The 22,313-nt window shown below is 42.8% G+C and overlaps 1 protein-coding gene across 1 annotated transcript in view; it reads left to right on the top strand.

Annotated features, from left to right (window-relative positions):
- Nucleotides 1–15,292, top strand: part of AXDND1 (axonemal dynein light chain domain containing 1) — a 105,422-nt gene extending 90,130 nt beyond the window's left edge. Inside the window, exons 24-26 of the mRNA XM_058539964.1 lie at nt 10,843–10,925; nt 11,792–12,051; nt 15,018–15,292. Coding sequence (XP_058395947.1) covers nt 10,843–10,925; nt 11,792–12,051; nt 15,018–15,106 — 432 coding nt within the window. The 3' untranslated portion in view covers nt 15,107–15,292. The remainder of the gene's footprint in view (nt 1–10,842; nt 10,926–11,791; nt 12,052–15,017) is intronic.
- Nucleotides 15,293–22,313: the final 7,021 nt, after the last annotated feature.

Raw genomic sequence — 22,313 nt, 5'->3', positions numbered from 1 at the left:
TTCAAAGGTATAAAAATTATAATCATCTTCATCAGTTCATTCAGTCCAGTGTCATCAGTTCTTGATATTATGCTTGTTAGCAGTTTCACAAAGTCATCAGCTTCTCCGTTAGAATTCTGTAATTTCTTACCCAGTTCGGTTTTATGATCTGAAAGTTTCAGAAACCTAGAGTAAGTGCCAGAGTCCTTTCTGTGAATTTCTCTGAAGAAGAAACATATTTTTTTTTTTTTTTTTTAAAGATTTTATTTATTTATTTTCCCCCAAAGCCCCAGTAGATAGTTGCATGTCGTAGCTGCACATCCATTCGAGTTGCTGCATGTGGGACGCGGCCCCAGCATGGCCGGAGAAGCGGTGTGTCGGTGCTCGCCCGGGATCCGAACCCGGGTCGCCAGCAGCGGAGCGCACGCACCCAACCGCTAAGCCATGGGGCCGGCCCTGAAGAAGAAACATATTTTGCAAAAGCATCAAACAATAACTGTGTGTAGACAACGAGACCCCAAAATGGCAATTGACAAAGAAATTCAGTTAATTTTGTAATATACAACACTTTAAAATAATAACCAGAACCAGAATGATAACCAGGATGGATCAGAATTGCAGTAATGTTATACAGTTTTAAACCACCTATACCAATAACATTCATCCACATAATACCACCTAAGAAGGTATATCATTACTTATTTGTCACTGCTTCCCATGTGATTTAACATACCAAATAAGCCCCGAATAAGTTTATCATCTTCTTCCTTATAGGAAGAGAGCAAACTTCTGTGAGAAGTCCCAGGGCCCTTTGAAAATTTTCAAGGAAACAAGTAAAAAAAAAGATTTTATTTAAGATATGAATTTTGGGGAGCTGGCCCCGTGGCCTAGTGGTTAAGTGCATGCGCTCCACTGCTTGCGGTGGGATCCTGGGCGCACACCGATGTACCGCTTGTCAGGCCATGCTCTGGCGGCATCCCATATAAAGTAGAGGAAGAGGGGCACAGATGTTAGCCCAGGGCCAGTCTTCCTCAGCAAAAAGAGGAGGATTGGCATGGATGTTAGCTCAAGGCTGATCTTCCTCACACACACACACACAAAAGATATGAATTTTGGGGAGCTTGTCAAAAATAACAGTCAAGGGCAAACAGAGCATTAACAGTCCAAAAACGCTTAATAGAGAGATCTCAGTCTTTTGAACATAGGAAATTATTTTAACAGTCTTTTTGTCTTTTAGGTAGACTTACTCAAAGGTAAAGAAAACCCTTTAACAACCTCTTTATCAAGTTCAAGAAAATTATCCTTTTAAGAGAAAGAAGACCAAATTTTAATTTTGGCCCAGCTTTACTTCTGATATTAAAACCTATTTACTTTAAATTTATTCCAACCTTAGCCAACTTGACCATGCATAAAACTCTTTTCTCAGGGTTCCTCTTCTACAAACCTTCTGTAACTTTCCTTGTATACAGAGCTGTTTTCTTTATTAATTTTTAGTAGTTTTAATTACATATATTAATTAGAAAAAATTTTTTTAACCCTTACAGACCTTAGTAAAAACTAAAAAGCAATTATGAACTGTCTTTTATATCAGCATTTTAAACACTTTTCATAATTTCTAGAAACATGTTACTTTGTAGTAATAAAACAAGGTGTGTTCACTAATTAGACCCAAACACTTAGTTTCTCTGTAATAAGAAGCCAAAAGTAGATAAACTTAGACATGTTTAGCAATAATGTTTTAGTATTTTATCTTATTCAAAAATGACCCAGATACTCAATAAATTTTTATCATTTAACTTAATTTAGCAAAAACTCTAAAGTTTTAAGTTACCAAAAAGAATTTGGAAGCTGTTCTTTTAAGTATACAGATCATAAAACATAATTATTTTACCCCAAAACTCTTACCTTCATATATCTAAATCATTTGTTTCCAACAACTGTCAATCAAACCAACAAACTTAAATCAGCTTTCATTTACCAGAGATTAATTTATATCATGTTAACTTGAAAGACGTTTGGGTTAATTTCTATTACATTTAGAATTTATGTAAGCTCTTACTTTAAGCCAATTAAATAGTGCTCTTAATTTTGACCATACCATCTGGAGGTAAAATATCACACATTGTTACACACATATAGACACACATACACAGTTTCCACACTCATTTTTAAAACAATGAGTAATTTTAAAACATTACTGCCATGAATCAGGTACGGTAATACAAAGCTCCCTATTTATGAATCCAAATTTTGCTTTAAGTCTTTTTTACTAATATTTGTGAAGACACTCAAGATGGTAGATTTTTTGGCAAGGGTACTCTTATGGCCGTTTTTGGCCTTTTTACTGTTTTTTTTTCAGTCTTAGGAATTGGTAATGAGCTAGATAACAATTCCCAGAGAGGCGAGATGATAATCCTCTTTGAGATAAAGGAACTGGATGGAGTCTGAACTGCCTCTACAGCCACATTTCCAGTCTTACAAGTTTTTTTAAGGACAATTGCTCTTAATTTCTCAGAAATTGGGTTGTAACTCAAATGACATTATAGGTTGATCTACCTGTCCAACTATATCACAAAGACACAGAGAAACCACTCAAGTTTTCTCCAAGATGGAGTTTCTGGGGCATAAGCCATCCAATAGAAAGTGTTTCCAGTTAGTTAAAATGCACCTGAAGGGTGAGTCTCCAGAGATGCTTGGGGTGGTCCCCATGGCGGTAAAGCAAGTGTCCCACTGACAGCGGACCAGAGAAGGGTGCAGAGCCCGCTGCAGGCATCAATATAGCTATAAGATTTAGTCAAGTCCCACTCAACCCAGGTACTTAGTCCCTGAGCCAGCACAAGGGAAGCCAGGGAGGCAAGAGGCAAAAGCCTGGAGTGGGCTGGGGGCTGGGGCTCCCAATGCCAGCGTTGAGAGTTAGGTCCTTGGCAAAATGTTTTCAAGTTTTCAATTTTTACAGAAGGTCCAGGTTCTGCTCAGGTCCAGCCTGAACTTAACCCCGACTTGGTGACAACAGAGGAGGTGATGAACGAGACAGACAAAGAAGGGAAAGAGGTGATCAGGCCTTGCCCTTATGGCCTCTTCCCAAGGGTTATCAAGATAAGGGTCACACAAACAACAGTTCCTGGGAAGGACAGTTTACAGAATAAATTACAGATCTCCTGTCCCCATAAGTGACTCAGTAGGTGCCTAAAATACTCAATAGGTTCTTGACAGGAGACAAAACAGGGTTGCAGATTGTCAGTCAAATGACTGATCCAGGGCCCAACCTGGAATCACTCCAGGTGCCCAAAAACCAGAGGAGAGCTCCCAGAGGTGGAGCAGGGACTCTCTGAAACCAGAACCCAGAGGAGAGCTCCCAGGGGTGGGGGTGGGTCATGGAGCTTTCATTAGCATCTGTAAGACCACGAGAAGAGGCTGAGACTCCAAATTTGATTAAGTTCTTAAGACTAGTCATTGCAAGAGCTCCCTGGCTGTGGTCATGTGGTGATACCAAAAAAAAATAAAAAAGTAAATAAAGGCATTATTCCTTTTCCATGGACTCATAACTGAAAATTGCCCAATTTTGAAGAATGCAGACTAGAGGGCTACATGTGGGAATTGAATTAGCATTTCCCAGAATTTAGACACGGACGGTCAAAGTATACTATGCTGCAGCTAGATAGAACCAGATCTCGAGAATTTTGAGCGTCCCCAAAACCAAGACCTTCACAATGAAGGCCAAAGCAAAGCTCCCTTTTCAGAAGACACGGAGGGCGTCCCCGCCTAAACCAAGTCAAGACTGGGTGTCCCCAAGACCTTCACAATGGAGGCCAAACCAAAGCTCCCTTTTTGGAAGACACGGAGGGCGTTCCCTCCCAAACCAAGTCAAGCCAAACCAAAGCTCCCTTTTTGGAAGACATGGAGTGTGTCCCCTCCCAAACCAAGTGAAGTGTCGGGGAAGAGGGAGAATCCTCCTCGGCCTTTTCCCTCAAGGTTCTTATGGCTGGTCAAACAATTAAAAGACAGGTTAGTGTTACTGCACCAGGTCCGTTTTTGCCCGCTGCCCAGAAAGCCAATCACCGAGACGACGAGATTGTAGAGAGAGAGAGAGGGTTTAATCACAAGGCAGCCAACTGAGGAAAACGGGAGAACAAGTCTCAAATCTACCTCTCCGAACGTAGGGACTCAGGGGTACATATGAGGAAGGGGGCAAGGTGGTCTGAAATGATTGGAGGTGAGGAGAGATGAGGTAATTGATGATCTGCGCAAGCGTAGTCAGCCTTCATGTCTCTTCGTAGGACACATGTTCACAGAATGGCGGCATTAGCATGCCCTGAGGGTGGAGTTCCAACTTCTTTCTGTCAAAAGGGCCCAGTTGATGGGTTGGTGGTCTCAATCTGGCCTGACGTGGACAAGGGGTTCAGTTTCTGAAAAAAATAGCTCAAACACCCACTACCATGGTAACCCAGGCTCCAGGGAGATGTCATCTATAGGAACCTAGTGGGAGTCAGAGAGCATATTGCCCAAATAGCACAGTTAACAGTGAGTAAGTTTATCATGCAGATTTAAATCCTTGTCCGTTCTGATAAGTTTCTAGGTAAGGCCATCCCCCCTTCTTCCTGGTGCAGGGAAGAAGATACCTTTACAAATGGAGATTTTCTTTACAAATGTAAATGTCTCTCATAAAGGGTAACTAGAACTAAGGATGGGCTTAGCACGACCCACCCAGGTACCCGGAGATATCTATAGTAACGGCCTTTTCTGGGGGCAGGCCTCCCATCCCAAACTCCTTTGGTCAGTTAGTGGGGGTGGGGATCAAAATGTCATTCAGGCAGAGACGTATTTTGAGTTCGCAAATTCCAATCCCCCATAGTTACTAGCTGTTTAATCATCAATGGCTGTTTGCCAGTTTCATTAGCAGGAGAATAATACCAAGTTTAATAACATGTATACATGGGAGAAACCAGGGAAACTGAGTTTCTCAACACAATAGCAGAGATTCTCATCTTAAATACTATCTTCAGGTAAAGACAAAGGAGGATGTTGGGGGTGGGTGGTGTTTTGGGATTTCAGAGGGGAAGAAGACAATTTAGATGGAGATGGAAATGTAAATGTTTGTCAGACAGTGCTTTGCAGGGCCACCTATAGAGAATGTGGCCAGAGAGACAGGAATTATAGTAATCAAGAGTCTGAAGATTTAAGTCTTCTTCTTCTGTCCTGATAAGAGTTTTCACAGATAAGGTCATCCCCTCCTCTTCCCACTACACAGAGGGAGATACCTTTACAAATGTAAATATTTGGTAAACAGAACTTTGTTAAGAATGGGCTTAGCAAGGACCCTGCCAGTCTGTCTACGCCAAGAATTAAATTCCTTTAGGCAGTTTGGGGGAGGTCAAATGTCCGTCAGAGAAAATAATCAAGGTAAAGAGATATATTTCAGGGTGGCCAATTTTGATCTCCCACACAAGCCAAACCAAAGCACCCTTTTCGGAAGACACGGAGGGCATCCCCTCCCAAACCAAGTCAAGAGAACTTCTGCGAGCAGATCCCCTAATTCTTCCTTAATATTGGGCGTCCCCAAACCAAGACCCTCACAATGAAGGCCAAACCAAAGCTCCCTTTTCAGGAGACATGGAGGGCATCCCCTCCCAAACCGAGGCTTCCTTTTCGGAAGTCAAACCAGAAGGAAGAAGAAATAAGGATCCGGTCACTTGTACCGAAGTTACTCACCAAAAGACGTCTTCCAAACTCAGAAACCGTCTCTCTACTGCAAAGTGAAAATATGTGCCAAGGAGTTGGCAGCGCCAAGCCAGGAAAAGAATCCTGGAACAGTCCCAGGAAAAATGCTCCTGGCGGCCACTGGACGTGTCCACAGGTTCTCCACACAGGCAAGGGGCTGACGAATCTCTGGCAAAAAGGTCCACCTGGACTTTCCTTTTGGCTGGCTTGCCAAATTGTTACCGCGCCAGGTCTGTTTTTGCCCACTGCCCAGAAAGCCAATCACCGAGATGACGAGATTGCAGAGAGACAGAGGGTTTAATCACAAGGCAGCCAAGTGAGGAAAATGGGAGAACAAGTCTCAAATCCACCTCCCTGAAAATAGGGACTCAAGGGTATTTATGGAGAAAGGGGCAAGGTGGTCTGAAATGATTGGAGGTGAGGAGTGATGAGGTAATTGATGATCTGCGCAAGCGTAGTCAGCCTTCATGCTTCTTCGTACGCAGGACACATGTTCACAGAATGGCGGCATTAGCATGCCCTAAGGATGGAGTTCCAACCTCTTGCCGTCAAAAGGGCCTAGTTGATTGGTTGGTGGTCTCAATCCGGCCCGAAGTAGACAAGCGGTTCAGTTCCTGAAAAAATAACTCAAACATCCATTACCATGGTGACCTTGACTCCAGGGGGATGTTACCTATAGGAACCTAGTGGGAGTCAGATAGCATATTACCTAAACAGCACAGTTAACAATGGGTAAGTTTATCATGCAGATTTAAGTCCTCATCTTCTGTTCTGATAAGTTTCTAGGTAAGGCCATCCCCCCCCCTTCTTCCTGGTACAGGGAAGAAGATACCTTTACAGATGGAGATTTTCTTTTCAAATGTAAATGTCTCTCATAAAGGGTAACCAGAACTAAGAATGGGTTTAGCACGGACTCACCCAGAGACTGGAGATGTCTATGGTGATGGCCTATTCTGGGGGCAGGCCTCCCATCCCAAACTCCTTTGATTAGTTAGTGGGGGGTGGGGGCCAAAATGTCATTCAGGAGAGACATATTCTGAGCTGGCAAATTCCAATCCCCCATAGTTACTAGCTGCTTAATCATCAATGACTGTTTGCCGGTTTCAATAAGTCACCACCAGCTTGGGCAGGCTACACCAGGGCTTCATTCATATTGTTCCCTGATGCTTTAATGTCCACCATAATGGGGGGCTGGACCATCCATTTTTCAAAACTCTTCTCAATTAGCTGAGAGTTAGGGCTTTGTGGGAATTCCTGAGGATTGTACTTAGAGCAGGAACCATGTACAAAACATGGCCTGCTGTGCCTGATACAGCAGTTTGGCACTGAGCCTGATTCACTGGTGAACCAAGTGATCTATTAAGCAGCATTGATTTTGCCTCTGACCTTCCTGGGGGAAGGCCACTCTGCCTTCAGGTGCAGCCCAATTTAATCAGTTCTGAGAACTTGTTGCGTAGCCCGCCTTGTGGTCCTCTCTGGATCAGCATCATTCCAACGTTGTCTCTGGAGGACAGGCAACCTGAATTCTGTAACATTTCAGTTGACTGGTGGAGATATGGATTCAGCAAGCTCTCCCTGAGCCTACCAAAAGGGCTCAGAGATACAGTGGGCCCTAAATGCTGCTGCTTGGGTGCATGAGCAGGGTTGTCTACAGCTCAGCTACCCTAACGAGCAAGACATTAGAAACAATCTGTCAGGCTCATCTTCAAACCATAGGTCCTGGCTGTCTATAAAGAGTTATAAGTGTATGAGGAAGATAGGAGATTTTACTGGATCACACATGAACTCCTTTGGAAGAGTGAGCAGGGGCCAGACTTGGGGGATCTGCAGTATTTTTAACATAAGATTAGATATTCTGCCCTTACCTCTGTCATTGGGCTGAAGGATGCCCTTAGAGATCTGTTTTCCTCGAACAATACCATGTACCCAAGGCGTAGGTATTAAGAGCAGTGATTAATTTACCCATTTTATAACAGCAACAGGGAAGGGCCCTTGGAATTGGTGTTTCCAGAAAATATGTCCAAAACTGACAGGGGCACTATGTCTGGCTAGCAGTTCAGTGCTGAGAGTTGGATTCCAAGGAGCTGGGCCTGGAGCCAGATCCCCTCTGAGACAATCCTAAGCCAGAGATGTTAGTCCAATCCAAAGCCCGTTGGTAGAGTCAGACCTCAGGAAGACCAAGCCAAAAGGCTGAAGGCAGAATTGGAGTCAGACAGAGATTAGCTCGAAGCTACAGCAGATTGTCACAAACAAGGAAGGTTCTGTAGGGGAAGAAGGAGAATCTCCCTCTGCCCTTTCCCTTAAAGTTCTTATGGCTGGCCAAATAATTAACAAGACAGGTTAGCAGGAGACAATAACACCAAGTTTAATAACATGTATACATTGGAGAAACCAGGGACACTGAGTTTCTCAACACAGTAGCAGAGATTCTCGTCTTAAATACCATCTTCAGCCAAAGACAAAGGAAGATGTTGGGGGTGGGGGGAGTCAGTTACGGGAGATTACCAGAAAAGCACAGTAAACAAGAGTAACGTTATTATGCAGGTTTAAGGCCTCACCTTTTACTTTGATAAATTTTTAGAGATGAGGTCATCCCCCACTCCTCCCAGCACAGAGAGGGAGACACCTTTACAAATGGAGATTTCCCTTATAAATGTAGATGTTTGTCTGGCAACTCCCAGCAGGGCCACCCAGAGAATGTGGCCAGGAAGAGACAGAATTTTGATAAGAGGGGCTTGGTGCCTTTCCTATTGTAACATCTATTTTACATTATATTACAGCCATCATGATAGTAACTCCTTCCTGAAACAGATCTTTTATGTTAAGTTCTTTAGGCATTTTGGGAGGGGAAACTCAAATGTTCTTCCTGAGTTTTCTGAGTCTTTATTGTCTTCAGCTTAAAATAATCTGCATACCAGAGTGCTGCCTCTTGGGGTGGCCTGCCCTGAGCAACATCAGTTCAATGCAATTTCTTCCAAGAGCCATGTGGCTAATGGTTGTCTCTATGATACAGTGGGTGAGAGGAGGGCCCAAGGCAGTCCTTGTGATTAGCCTTGAGGCATCTGTATCAGTATAAGGGTTATGCAGGGGAGGTTGCCCCCAGCATACATAGAGGAAGTGATAACGCTAGAAGCCCAATGTCCAGTCCTTCCCAGTAGGATTGGGAATTTCCTACTGAAGGGTTTGAAATGGACCACAAAACATTAATCTATACTTGCCAGTGTCAAAACAGAGGGACGTTTTCTTCGCACATTTTAACTGAATATATTTATCTATTGAATGAATGAGGAGAGAGTCAGAAGGCTCAGATGTACACAGTTAACAGAGTACAGTCCTGGTTTACTTAGGTTTCCACCTATTGGGGGAAGAGGAGGAATCCCTCTCTGCCCTTTCCCTTAAGGTTCTTATGGCTGGCCAAATAATTAACGAGACAGGTTAGCAGGAGAAAATAATACCAAGTTTAATAACATGTATACATGAGAGAAACCAGGGACATTGCGTTTCTCAACACAATAGCAGAAATTCTCGTCTTAAATACCATGTTCAGCCAACGACAAAGGAGGATGTTGGGGGTGGGGGGAGTCAGTTACAGGAGATTACCACTAAAGCACAGTAAACAAGAGTAAGGTTATTATGCAGATTTAAGGCCTCACCTTCCAGATTGATAAGCCTCTAGAAATGAGGCCATCCCCTCCTCTTCCCGAAATAGAGAGGGAGATACCTTTACAAATGGAGATTTCCCTTATAAATGTAAATGTTTGTCTGGCAACTCCTTGCAGGGCCATCCAGAGAATGTGGCCAGAGAGACAGAACTTCCGATAAGATGGGCTTGTTGGTGCCTTTCCTATTGTAACATTTATCCTACATTATCTTTACAGCCATCATGATAGAAGATCTGTTCCAGGAAGGAGCCACCATGTCAAATTCTTTAGGCAGTTAGTGGGGGAGGTCAAATGTCCCTCAGAGAAAACAATCAAGGTAAAGAGATATATTTTGGGGTGGCCAAATCTTGATCTCCCACACACCCATAGTTAAAGTTATTTCATACAGCTATAAACCATGTGTAGAATTCCAGTTCCAGAACTCTCTGCTCTGAAAAACTTCCTTTAGGATTCAAAAAACAAATAAGTTAGTAGCATGTGCTGTATAGGCACAGTCATGTCACATGCTGCTGATCCAGGCTGAACAATGATAGCATTTACTTTCCAAAGAAGCTACCCAAGAAGGGAAAGCAAAACAGAAAGAGAAAAATGTGTGACTGGGAAAATAAGAACAGAGTAACAGAGCTAGAGTAAAAGTGAAAATGTTTAACACAGTTTGTTTTCTCTGGTTTTCTTTTAGAAAAAGCTAGCATAATGCAATGGATTGTGTGATTGAGAATGAAGAAGCCTAGATAAGGGTTTTGCTTTAACCCACTAAATTGTTCTGTGACTATGGCAGGCTGCCTGCCCTCTTAGATCTCCCTTCCATCTATAATGTGGGGTTTATCTTTTACTTGCCTCTGGTTGGGAAACAGGATAAATGAGATTTTAAAAAGTATACAGTCGCGGGAAAATGTCGTAATATTCATTTTAAAATATGCCTATAATTTTGTCTTCTAAATTTCCTCTTTTACCTTCTTGTTTTCTGGAATATAGTTTGAGTCGAAATAAATGAAAGAGATTATTTTTTTTTCATATCTTCATTGCCTTGATATTTATGAAGTTTCCTAAAAAACTGAAAGATCTTATTGGATTTTGCAATGTTATGTGCTTAGTGAAGTAAATTATTAATAAGATAAATATAATTAATTTCCTTGATGTTTAACTTTATTTATTAGAGAAACATGTTTACCCTTCTATGTATTTTTTAAACCTTTTCTTCTTTCTCTGTTTCTTTTTGTTGATATTGTTTTCCCTGCTTCTTCTTTACAACTCTAATCAAACATGTCCACCTGTAGCATGAATAATTTGGAAGCTGGTATGCTATTTGGCCACAGGCTATCTCTATTATTTTCCATGTTAAGAATGTGCTTAATCATCTACTATATAAATATGGGTAGTAGAAAAAAATATTCTAGATGGCTTGGTCCAGAACATCCCGAAGAAGTAGAGTATTGACTGTTGGGACTCTCAGTTCATTCATAGTGCATATTTCCTTTGTCAGAGAGAATCAGCTAATCAAGGTACATTGGCCCAAAAGTATCTTGAAGCAATGGCTATAATTGAACGCACGCAGGAGAAGTTAATGTAAGTATGAGGCACCACAATGGTTAGAAGATGAAGATTGCTGGCCAGGAGGTTTGGCTGAGAAATCCATACTTCTTGGCTTACTTTTGGTTCTCCTGCTTCCTTCATCCTCACTAGTGGGATGGGTATCTCCAAATCTTCTGCTAGAGACAGTGAACTACACTGCCCTAGTAAGAACATCTGTCCTCACCCACAGTGGAGACGGAGGAAGTCAAATTGTGTATGTATGTGAGAGTATGAGGTGTTAGGAGCGATCCAATTCAGTATGTTTCTAAGAGATGAACTAGAGAAATAAATGAAGCTGGGACAAACTACCGTGCAAGAAAGAATGTTATTACATAACCCAAAGAGTAGGAAGGGCAATATAGTTAAGATGGCCAAGAATGCCAAAAGCAGAGCATAGCCATATGGACACATAACATGTGCTCTAGTAAGTAAGAAGCACATCTCCAACTGGTTTTCTTGATTGTAAAATCTTGTTTTAAAGGTGCTGGAAAAGAAGAGATCCTATTGGATTTAGTTTGTGGTCACATCAATGAAGAGAAGCCAAAATTAACTACTGAAAAGAGGTTCCTTGGCTATTGATGGAGAGTTCCAAATACCCAAACTCACATTTCACTAAGAAATGATAATATGCTGTATTCTTAAATCACAGCATAACTGCAACTCTGACATTACCATCCAGAGTAGCTCTCAGGCCCCCAATTCCTGGCTAATCATTGATGCTACTGCTTCTCTTATTTGTACCCTTAAGATACATTCATCTAATCCCACTGCCCTTTTTAGACAATGAGCTTCAATACATGAAAGATACTTTTTTGAACCTTTCCATTTTGTTGTGTTTCTCTGGACTTTGTCCACATCAGAGAGGTAGAAAGCAGAGCCAGACAAGCAGAGGAGAAGTTTGAGAATGTAAATGAGACACTTCATTATACCCTTATAAGAAATAAAGAATTGGAGAAAGAACTAGAAGAAATATTGATAAAGTCTAGAGAGAAGGAGTCTGAAAGAGAAGAAGAAGAAGAAAATGAAAGAGAAAGAGAAGAAGAAAAAGAAGAAGAAGAAGAAGAAGAAGAAGAAGAAGAAATCAGGCCAGTAGAAAGTTCCTCAAAATCTTTAAAGAAAGGTGAGGCCTGCTTTCTCATTTTGCTTTATTTAGGTTGTATTTATGAAAGAAAACTTGACTGGGTCACAAATATTTTAGAAGAGTATCAATATCTTTAGTGCTGATGTACTAGTTCATACTTCTCATAGGAATGCACATACATTTAACTATATAACCATCTTATTCAGACAACTCACAAAAAGGAAAAGCAAATGACTAACAACTGTAGACTAGTAAACTAACATAAGATAATTTTTACTTATAAAATTGGCAAAGATTTTTAAAGAGAAAAGAATACAGTGCTGGTCAGAAGGGGCAAAGTAGTTCGTTTTACAGAAAGCCTTTGTGTGTGGACAGACAGATAACCCTTTCAGAAAATAATTTGAGTGCAAATGGATATGCCTTAAAAATATGCATATACTTAGACCTAATAATTTCACTCTTGAGAATCTAGTCTAAGGAAATAATCCTAAATATACACAAAAAATTAATGCACAAAGATGTTCAGTGTATCATTATATATAATAGGAAAAAATAGAAACAACCTACCTCTCCAATCATGGAAGCAAGGTTAAATAAATTATGCTTTATTAATATAACTGAATATTACACAACTATTAAAATGGTGTTTATAAGGAGTTTGTAATGACATGGGAAATTCTTATGTTAAAATATCAAATGCAAGAAACAGGATATGAAACAATTTTTTAAAGCTAGAAAAAAAGACCAGAAAGAAATACGCCCAAATATTGGCAGACATTGTCTCTGGTTGATGGAGGTTTATGGGGGAATTTTGCCTTTATTTTTCAGTACTTGTTGGATTTTCTATGATGAAAATAATCTCCTTTATTGTACAGGAAAAGGAATTTAATTCTCTGTTTTCTTATCTCTAATTAGTGCTGTAATCTGCCCTCAAGCAGTTGTCAATATCCCCAATATTGGAGGCCATTTTTTGATTTTTGCTTTCATCTTCAACCTGTTGTCTGTTCCCAGGACAACTCCTGGTGCAAAGGATAATACCAGGAAGATATCTATTTTCTGTTTTTCTTTTCTATCTCCACCTACACCCCCAGCAAAAGCAGTAAGTTAACTAGTCCCTCAGTCTCTGGCCCCAGGTATGGTGTATCAACACTATTTAGAGGAAGAGTCTGAGCCCATTTTCTCTCTTTCTGTTAACTCTGAACTGGTAAAATGTTAATTATTCCAAGTGTGATGATCTTTTAGCTTTCTTTAGGTTTGAATATATGGGAGAGAGTTTTCATGAATTAAAAAAATTTCATCTTCTCATATTGTGGTGCAGTTTTACCCTGATAATTTGAAAACTAGACTTCTTCCAGAGTGCAGAAAAATAAATATGCAAACCATACAAAAGGCCTATGTGTTAAACTGGAGAGGTTACCTGAATATGGAATAAGTGACTTTAGTTTTGTCTATTTCCATAAAGGTCCTGGGGATTAGGTTAAATCCAGACTATAAAAGTTTCAATAATTTTAGGTACAGGATAACTACATACAGTTAGTCCCCAACCTGCAAATAATAACCTACACAAACACAGAGTCACCCTTCCCCCTCCTTCCTGGTACCCTCATCAGAGTCATTGCCTGGGGGCTCAAAAGTGGAGGTGGAGAAGCTTTGCAAAGCTTAGGGGAATTGGCTCCTAAGTGAGGCAATCCCCATGCCATGCAAGTCACCTGAATATTTTCTCTGGAAAATCCATAAGTTAGACATTCCTTAGGGTTAGCAGGCAACTCCTTTAAAAAATGCAGGGCCGGCCCCGTGGCTTAGCGGTTGGGTGCGCGCGCTCCGCTACTGGCGGCCCGGGTTTGGATCCCGGGCGCGCACTGACGCACTGCTTCTCCAGCCATGCTGAGGCCGCGTCCCACATACAGCAACTAGAAGGATGTGCAGCTATGACATACAACTGTCTACTGGGGCTTTGGGGGGAAAAAAAGGGAGGAGGATTGGCAATAGATGTTAGCTCAGAGCCAGTCTTCCTCAGCAAAAAAAGAGGAGGATTAGCACGGATGTTAGCTCAGGGCTGATCTTCCTCACACACACACACAAAAAACGCAGATGCCTCTGGAGCAGTCTGACACTCATAAGGCATATACAGTGTCATATTTGTATGAGTTAGTGCAGTGAGATGACTTTTCTCCTGACAGTTGTGCAGTGAAGGGATGGAAAAATATACACGGTAAAGGAAGGAGCCTTGTGAATGCTGAGTAAAGAGAAGATCTGGACAGAGTAGGGGGACATTTATTTTTGTTTAAGTCAATATTTTTAATAATTAGCAAATCATCATGCTCTGAACTGTGAATAAAGAAAGGAATCGAGAGGGGAGTTTACAAAGATGAATATGGCTTAGTCTCTGATCTCAAGGAGGATTAGGAGTGGGGAGATAGATATACTAAAGCAAAACAAGGTGTGAACAAGGTGATCAAAGGTAGGAGAGAGCGGGCAGCAGCTGGTCGGAAGGATTCAATTGAGAAGCCTGATGTCATGGAACAGCCAGGGAGAGCAGGCTTGATGGCAGAAAGCCTCCTGCACCCATCCCGAGGGTGGGGCTTGTGCAGGGTCTATGCACCGGAGACTAGACAGAGGGACCAGGAGACAGAACAGGGGTGCAGGAATGGATATGGCAGGATTCCAGATACTAGCTCAATTTGAATTTTTTTTCCACCAAGCTTGGGATATATACAAGAAGGAAGAAGGAAATGTTCTTCCTCTTTCTCTTCTCTCCTTCACCACACAGTCCCCTTTTCCAGGTCCCAGACCTCAGGCACTTAACTGACAATGCTTAAACTTTGGGAAAATATGTTCTGAATCGCAATAACCAATTTAGAGTCGAATTTTGGGCAGATAGCCTGTTTGTAGCTTGGGGGTTACTCAGGCACAACAAGATTTTAAAAATATTTTGTAAAGTTAAAAGTCCTTAGCAAATATAAGATATTGTTACTACAATACTTTAATTGTTTTTGTTTTTTCAGGGGTACAGAACAAAGAGGGTCCTCCCAACACTAAATCCAGAACCCGGACTAAATTCAGTCACAAGACCAAACCCAAGCAGCTTCCATAGGGCGCTGGGCTTCACCATCTGTGCTACTGAGCTGACAATGTGGCTCGACTGGAGGGACTCCCTTTGCAACAGCTACTAGAAAAGCTACAACATACACCCCAAGAACAGTTTACCTTTAAAAGTAGTGGCTATAGGGAATCAGTGCATTATATTCCCCAGATTAAAAATAGCTTGTGCAAAAGTTTCCTAGCCTCTTCAATTGATTTCCTAACAGAGATCTGTGAAAAGTGTCAATTTCTATCAAGAAAATAATGCTTTTTGAAGACTTTGAACTCTGCAGAGAAGAGTGGCAAACAAAAAGCATTATTTTTTCTGTTTAAAAGAAAAGGATCCTGATAATATGCTTAGATTTCTGCAGCATTTTTAGATTGCTTATGATTTCAGGCATCCTTATGATTTATCTGATCTTCACAATAATGGTACAAAGTAGGTGAAGGAGATACTGTTATCCCCATTGCTGGGAAGATGAAACTGAGGCCCAAAATGGTTATAAGACTCCCTAAGGTCATAGAGCTGATGGGTATCAGAGGCCCCAGCTTGCTGGACCCGCCTCTAGATTGTTTGATAGCAGCGCTGAGCCTCCAGGCCATTGCTCAGATGGTTTCCTTCATAGGGGCCAGTGTTGCTGAAGATTCACCCAGAATCTCCATTTTTTGCTTTATTGTCTTGTTTGTCCGCTCTGTTCATGACCCTGGATCCATCTAGGCACTAGAGATGATCTAACCTGCAAAAATAAGTTTCAAATGATAAACGGACATTCTAGGCAATCACTCAGCAAGGGCTCCCTCCTGCCTCCCTGCTCCTGCCTCACTTGCATTTGCTCTTATCTCTCTGGCTCCAAACACCTATGGTGAGATTTCTGCAGTGCTTTGGCTCCACATATTTGGAGTTCCTTTGGATTTATCTCCTGGAATTTTAGACCTTTGCCTGCTCCTTAAGCCTCAGAAACTCCCTGACTGCAGAGCCCCCAGCCTTATTTAAGCCAAATCCCTGGCCAGGCCTACCCCTGGCCATCATCAAAGTGTATATGGGATGGGTTTCAAAAATGCTTAGAGTCTACCTAAGCCTGCTGGATGACTCTTTAATTCTGGGGGAAGAAAACATGAAATTCTTCATAGAGCCGGCTGTGCTGGTGGCCCAACTGAAAGCCAAAGCTGAGGCTATTGGCTTGAAGCGCTTACAGTTACCACCTGTGGGGGCATAGCTAGCCCTACCTTTTTGCCTTCCCAAAGAGATTCTTGGATGATTCTAGCAAATTGGGGGGTCTTTTGGTGGGATTTAATACTTTTTTATTAATTTCCCACTTTGCAGGCATGAGTGGTCATTTCCATATAAATCAGCAGCCCTCATCTCTGAACAAGAGAGTCTTAATCACTCAGAATGTGTCAAAGGCTATCATGTCAGTTCCATTGGATGGAAAGTTTAGTCTGTAAATGCCAGAGTTATGCCTGCTGCCACTACAATAAGAATGAGATGTTTGGTACCATGGACCTACCAAATATTAGTTCGGGTGGTTTGGTTGTGAGCCATAGAAACCCACTCTTGCAAATACAAGTAAAAGGATAATTTATTGACAGCATGTTGGGGAGCTAAGGGGATTGAAGGGAAGTCTTAAAGAACCAGGCTAGGAACAGACAGGACCAGGTAGTTTTAGATCTCAGGAGCAAGAATTGCTTCACCATCTCATTCAGTTGCTACTGCCAAAAGAACTCCAATCATTTCTTCCATCCTTACGTTATTCTGCCAAAGTCTTAAGAAGGAGAAAGACTACCTTGTGGTCACACACCACCCCACGGATGTACCAGAAATGGTGAAAAGACTTCAGGGACCTCTCTAGCTTCCTTAAAGGGAAGGAAGGACAACTTGCTCTACTGTTCCACTAAGAAGAAACACAGTATAGGGAAAGGAAATGCCCAAAGAAAATCAGGGTGCTGGTAGGAAGGCATAATGAGTGTTAGGTGGTTAAAAAAATAAGTGCAATACAGGGAAGGCATCCACACTGCTGCTCCCCAGAAGCATGGGCAGCTCCACTTTCCCAAATAGCTGATTTGTAGGAAGTTTTAGATAGTCCTTGAGACTCTGGCACACCTTCTCAGGGTGACCCAGAGGTGGCCTGCCAAGCAGAGTGGAGGGAGGAGCTCTTGCTGCACACCTCTGGCAATTGGGCTGCCAGGTGAGGCTGTTGTGTTTGTGCTAAAGGAGACCAGCTACTCTGTGCTCAGATGTGCAGATGAAGCCATGCTGACCTCATCTCCAGAAAGCTGGCCTGGTCTTCCAGTAGAGAGGAAACTGGATGGGCCTCATCATACTCCTCTATGTCCCAGCCCCCGATCCCAGTGTTGACATGTTCCATGTCCCTGGGAAATGAGGTGGTAGTGTTTCAAGGTGCATACCATAGTGTGCTCAGGGACTTTGGAAGTTTGGTGAGTAAGCCCTCATCCACCAGGCCTGGCTCTTCACCACACACCCAGACCTACTCCGTGCATGTGGGCACATGCGATTCTCTCCCAAGAGATCTGGTTCTACACTATGGTCCTACTGACTTGATCGTGATCTGGTCACTTGTCAGGTACTTTCTACACATTGAATGGGCTTTCCTCTTGTTCTTGGCCTTTCCTAGCTGGAAAATGACTCAGATATTACCTGGGTAACCTACATTTTCCGTTTCACTTTCAAAGACTGCTGGGAATTCTGCTTGCAGACCCCAAAGCTGTAGAGCACAGTCTGCCCACTTCTGGAATTCCAAATAAGTGTGCCACCTACCACCAAGTATTTTCCCACAGGTAGCAGGGGAGTTTCTTTAAAATTAGGAGTATAACTGTTGTAGTCCTGCTGCCTAGGGCCTGCATGCCTGCAAAATGGGAGTGCTTGCTATCTGAGCCGGAGGCTGAGGGCCTCCATAGCCGTATTTATATGAAGCAGTGCCTAGAGTTAGTTCATCAGGACTTCCATCTCTGCCTCAGAAAAATACAGAGTTCATTCTAGCCAAGTCTACCACAGCCCCAAGACAATCTCCTGTTCAGGATTGCTGAGCAAGCCCCCTAATCCTCCTGACCTCAGAGACAAACTCTGTAGAGTACAAGTTTTCAAGAAGCAGGACTTCCTGGATGGTGCAACTTGTCTAAGATGTGCATCTAAGGGCAAGACCAGTGAAGGCAGGTTTCCAGAGGTTCCCTGCGATCCCAGTATACAGCAGTGCCATTTTGCCTGGGCAGTGTTCCTGTTGTTCTCGAACGGCTGATGAAAGGACTCCTGCATGACTTTCTGGATTGCAGTTGCTTCTATTTGTTTGGAGAGCATCCTCTTGTATTTGCAGGGCTTGGGCCCCATGAGCCCCTGATCTGGCAAAGGTGTACTTTAGGCTACCTCTAGGCCAGCTGTGAGAAACACTTTCAAAAGTCTGAAGATAAAATCAGCAGTTCCCATGATCTGTCTCGCCAAAGGAAACTGCTTTTTGGTAGACCAGATATCCCCAAACCAGATGTCCAACAGATCCTGGAGTTTACAAGGTACAACTAGTAATCCATCCCCCATTTTCCACTCTGGCCACCCAAATAGTCAAACCTAGGCAAGAAAGAAAGAGGAGCTTGTCTGATTTCTGGCAGTAACTATTGCTCACCAGAAGAAGAAACTCCTCTCTTCTGTCTTGCTTTTGCTTTACTAGCATCCCAAAGAGCTGTACACCTTTGAAATAAATGCTTGAAATATCATGGCGGGATTCTAACACATGAGACCCCATGTGTAAGTTCTTCGGCTGATTCTGTCCAAGGACAACCTCCCTGGGGGCAAGGGCTACTAGCCATCAGGGCTACCTTTGAAGCATGGGGGCAACCTGTGGAGAGGGGGCCAGGCTCCTATTTGTTTGTTTGTTTGTTTTGTGAGGAGGGCTAGCCCTGAGCTAACATCCGATGCCAATCCTCCCTTTTTTTCCTTGAGGAAGAGTGGCCCTGAGCTAACATCTGAGCCCATTTTCCTCTACTTTATATGGGACACTGCCACAGCATGGCTTACCAAGCAGTGCGTCGGTGCACGCCCGGGATCCGAACCTGCGAACCCTGGGCCGCCAAAGCGGAGTACGCGCACTTAACTGCTTACGCCACCGGGCCGGCCCCGGCCAGGATCCTAGTTGGATGCAGCCTGATCATTTAGAGCTTCTGAGATAAAACCAGAAAAACAATAATAGTCACCATTTACTGAGCATTTACCTTGCGTAAGCACTGTGCTAAGTGCTTCACACATATTATCTCATTTAATCACAACAACTGTTTGAGGTGGGTTCTACTTTTACCCCCATTCATATCAGGATAAGTAGCATGTCTAAGGTTAAACATCTAGTTAGTGATAGAGTCTGGATCAAATCTGGCACGTCTGACAGCAGAATCCAGCTCTCAGTTACAGTGCTATCTTGCCTCTCCAAACTCAGAGGAAACTGGAAGTGCAGTTGATCCCTCTTTCAAAGGATTTGACTTCCACATCGTCTGCTTATTACGAAGCTCAACTACTGAGCAAACGCACTGACAGACAAGCCAAAATTCTAGAGGACATCAGAACCCTTATAGTCCCAATAGACTCTGCTAAAAAACATTGTAGCAGCCAGGAGCAATCTAATGAGGAGCATACTTAGCCATCCAGACATGACCCCCAAGGATATGGAATGCAGAGGCACTGGAAGAATGAGCTGCTGGGCCTCCCACACATAGGGGAGTCCAAACTGCAGAGCTCCAGTGCTGCCCTGATACTACTGGTGAGCCAGAGTGGCCCTTGAAATTCTAAAGTGGGCCTGCAAAGCCTCCTTAGGAAGACCTCTTTCTGGTTATTTCAAGTCCAACAACCTGCAATACACCAGCCCTTAAGTCACATGCCTGCACACAGTAAATGCAGGTCAGGTCTAGACAGACCAAAGAGTCACTGTCAATCCCCAAATGCCCTGGAATACCATTGTCATAGAATTTGTCATAGACTTGTCCCACTCTCATGGCCATGTCGTTTTAGTCATGGTGGACTCCAACACCAAATTGGAACACCTTTTATCAGCTTACTGTCTGCAGTAGGCTGAATGTTTGTATCCGCCCCCCCCCAAATTCATATGTTGAAATCCTAACCTCCAATGTGATGGTATTAGGATGTGGGGCCTTTGGTGGGTGATTAGGTCATGAAGATGGAGTCCTCATGAATGGGATTAGTGCCCTTACAAAAGAGACCCCAGAGAGCTCCCTTTCCCCTTATGCGATGTGAGGACACAGCAAGAAGATGGCTGTCTGTGAATCAGGAAGTGGGCCCTTGCCAGATGCCAATCTGCTGGCATCTTGATCTTGGACTTCTCAGCCTCCAGCACTGTGAGAAATAAGTTTCTGTTGTTTATAAGCCACCCAGTCTATGGTATTCTGTTATAGTGCTCAAACTGACTAATATACTGCCCCTCTATTAATATTAAAGTAAATTTCCAGAGGAAAACTGTTCCCTAGTACATATCTTAGTTTTGGATTACACAGTCCAGCTTGTCCTCCACCCAGCATTTCAAGATCAGTAACTGGTTGGAATGCAGCACTGGGTCTCGAGAGAATTCTGCTGCTGGGACCTTGCAGACAGCACTATCAGTTCACCTAGCTAATCTCTGAAGGATTTGCCTTCGACTATTCACTATACCTTTTCACCCAGAACACAGTTTCACAGCAACTTCTATCCATTATTTCCTTCCCATCAAGCCCTCCCACCCCAACAGCTGGTTAAAACCTGAAGATGCCATAGGCCACTCAAGCAGACCTGGAAGGTACCCTCTGGCAAGCTAATGAGAAATTTAAACGTTGTCTAGAATTAGACATCAGAGGAGAATAACCAGTGGGTGATACCATAGGTACTCCCCAGATATATAAGTAAATCTGCCTTTGACAAAAAAAAAACAACAACAAAAACATGCTACAAGGAATTATTAAGGGTCATAAAAGCCATTATTACATTATTACCCTCGCATCACTTCTAATTGTTCTATTCCTGGCTCTGGGTATGCCTGAACCAGCATGACCCTACCTCCTTCTTCGTTACTCAAGCCAACATTTGCCAACCTGAGATCAGGAACCATCCACATGCGGTGAAAAGTGACCAACAACGCTTGATGTCATCTTAACTCCAATACCCAGTGCACTGGGATGGGTATAGGCCAAGACTGTGGTAATGAGAAATCCTTCCCACTTCAGGGATGCTCTAATTGCCATTGGCCCTTTAAATGGGCTAGACCATCTATGAATGTGCCCTGGCTGGTCCACAAAAGCAAACTGCAAACCCTAGTAGATTAGACATTCTAGGAAATCACCCAGGAGTTCCCCCTAACTCTTGTTTCATCCCTTGCTGCCTCCTCAGTGCTTGCTTTCCTCTCTCTGGCACCACACTGCTGGCTCTGGCAGATTTCATTACCTGCCTGTGGCCTACTTGGATTTGACAGCCTTTTGGATTCCACATTTTGTATTTTGACATTTCTGCACAGTTTAGAGCTTCACCTGCTCCTTTAGCTTCAGAATCTCCCACTGCCTGCAGCAGAGATTACTCAGTCTGCCCCTTTCAACACTGCCACTCCCCTACAACCAAGTAGGGTCCTTGGGAGTAGGGACTGGGGAAACCTCTTTTAATGAGATATGGAAATATTTTCTAAAACTGGATGAAATAGGCTTTTGAAACAAAATTCAAAGTTATCGTCTCAGTACATAATAACCGTATAAGCTGATTGCTATAACAATAAATGAATTTGGCATGGTTGTAGAATACATAGGTTTTGAAGTCATCTAATAGTCCCGCATAATCTTGGGAAGATGCATTGCTTGGCTAAAGTCCTAGGGCGTAGCAGGGTTGGGCCAGAATGGTTTTCCCAGCTGTGGATGGAGGTGAGGAGGTGGCCTAGAGATGTAGGACAAAGATGACCCTCAGGTTGGCATTATTATATACTGCTATATTATAATATACTGCTAGGGCGTTTTTGTTTTTTTGTTTTTTTTTTTTATAGAGGTCAGGAAGGTTGGCAGAGAGGGAAGGAATGAAGTGATTGAGAGATAACAGGTTAGGCAAAGCAACCTTGATCTTGGGCCTTATTTCTGTCACTTAAACATAGTGAGAAAACAGCCTGTCTCTAACAGACAGAATGCTACAAAAGTTTCTATATCCATTGTAAGGATTTCAGAGTACATTTTCTCTCTGAAATAATGTTCAGCAGGGTTTT

This window comes from Diceros bicornis, chromosome 4 (assembly GCF_020826845.1).
Source record: "Diceros bicornis minor isolate mBicDic1 chromosome 4, mDicBic1.mat.cur, whole genome shotgun sequence".
Classification (NCBI taxonomy): domain Eukaryota; kingdom Metazoa; phylum Chordata; class Mammalia; order Perissodactyla; family Rhinocerotidae; genus Diceros; species Diceros bicornis.
Note: the sequence above shows the minus strand (reverse complement) of the source record. Positions and strands in the feature narration are given on the sequence as shown.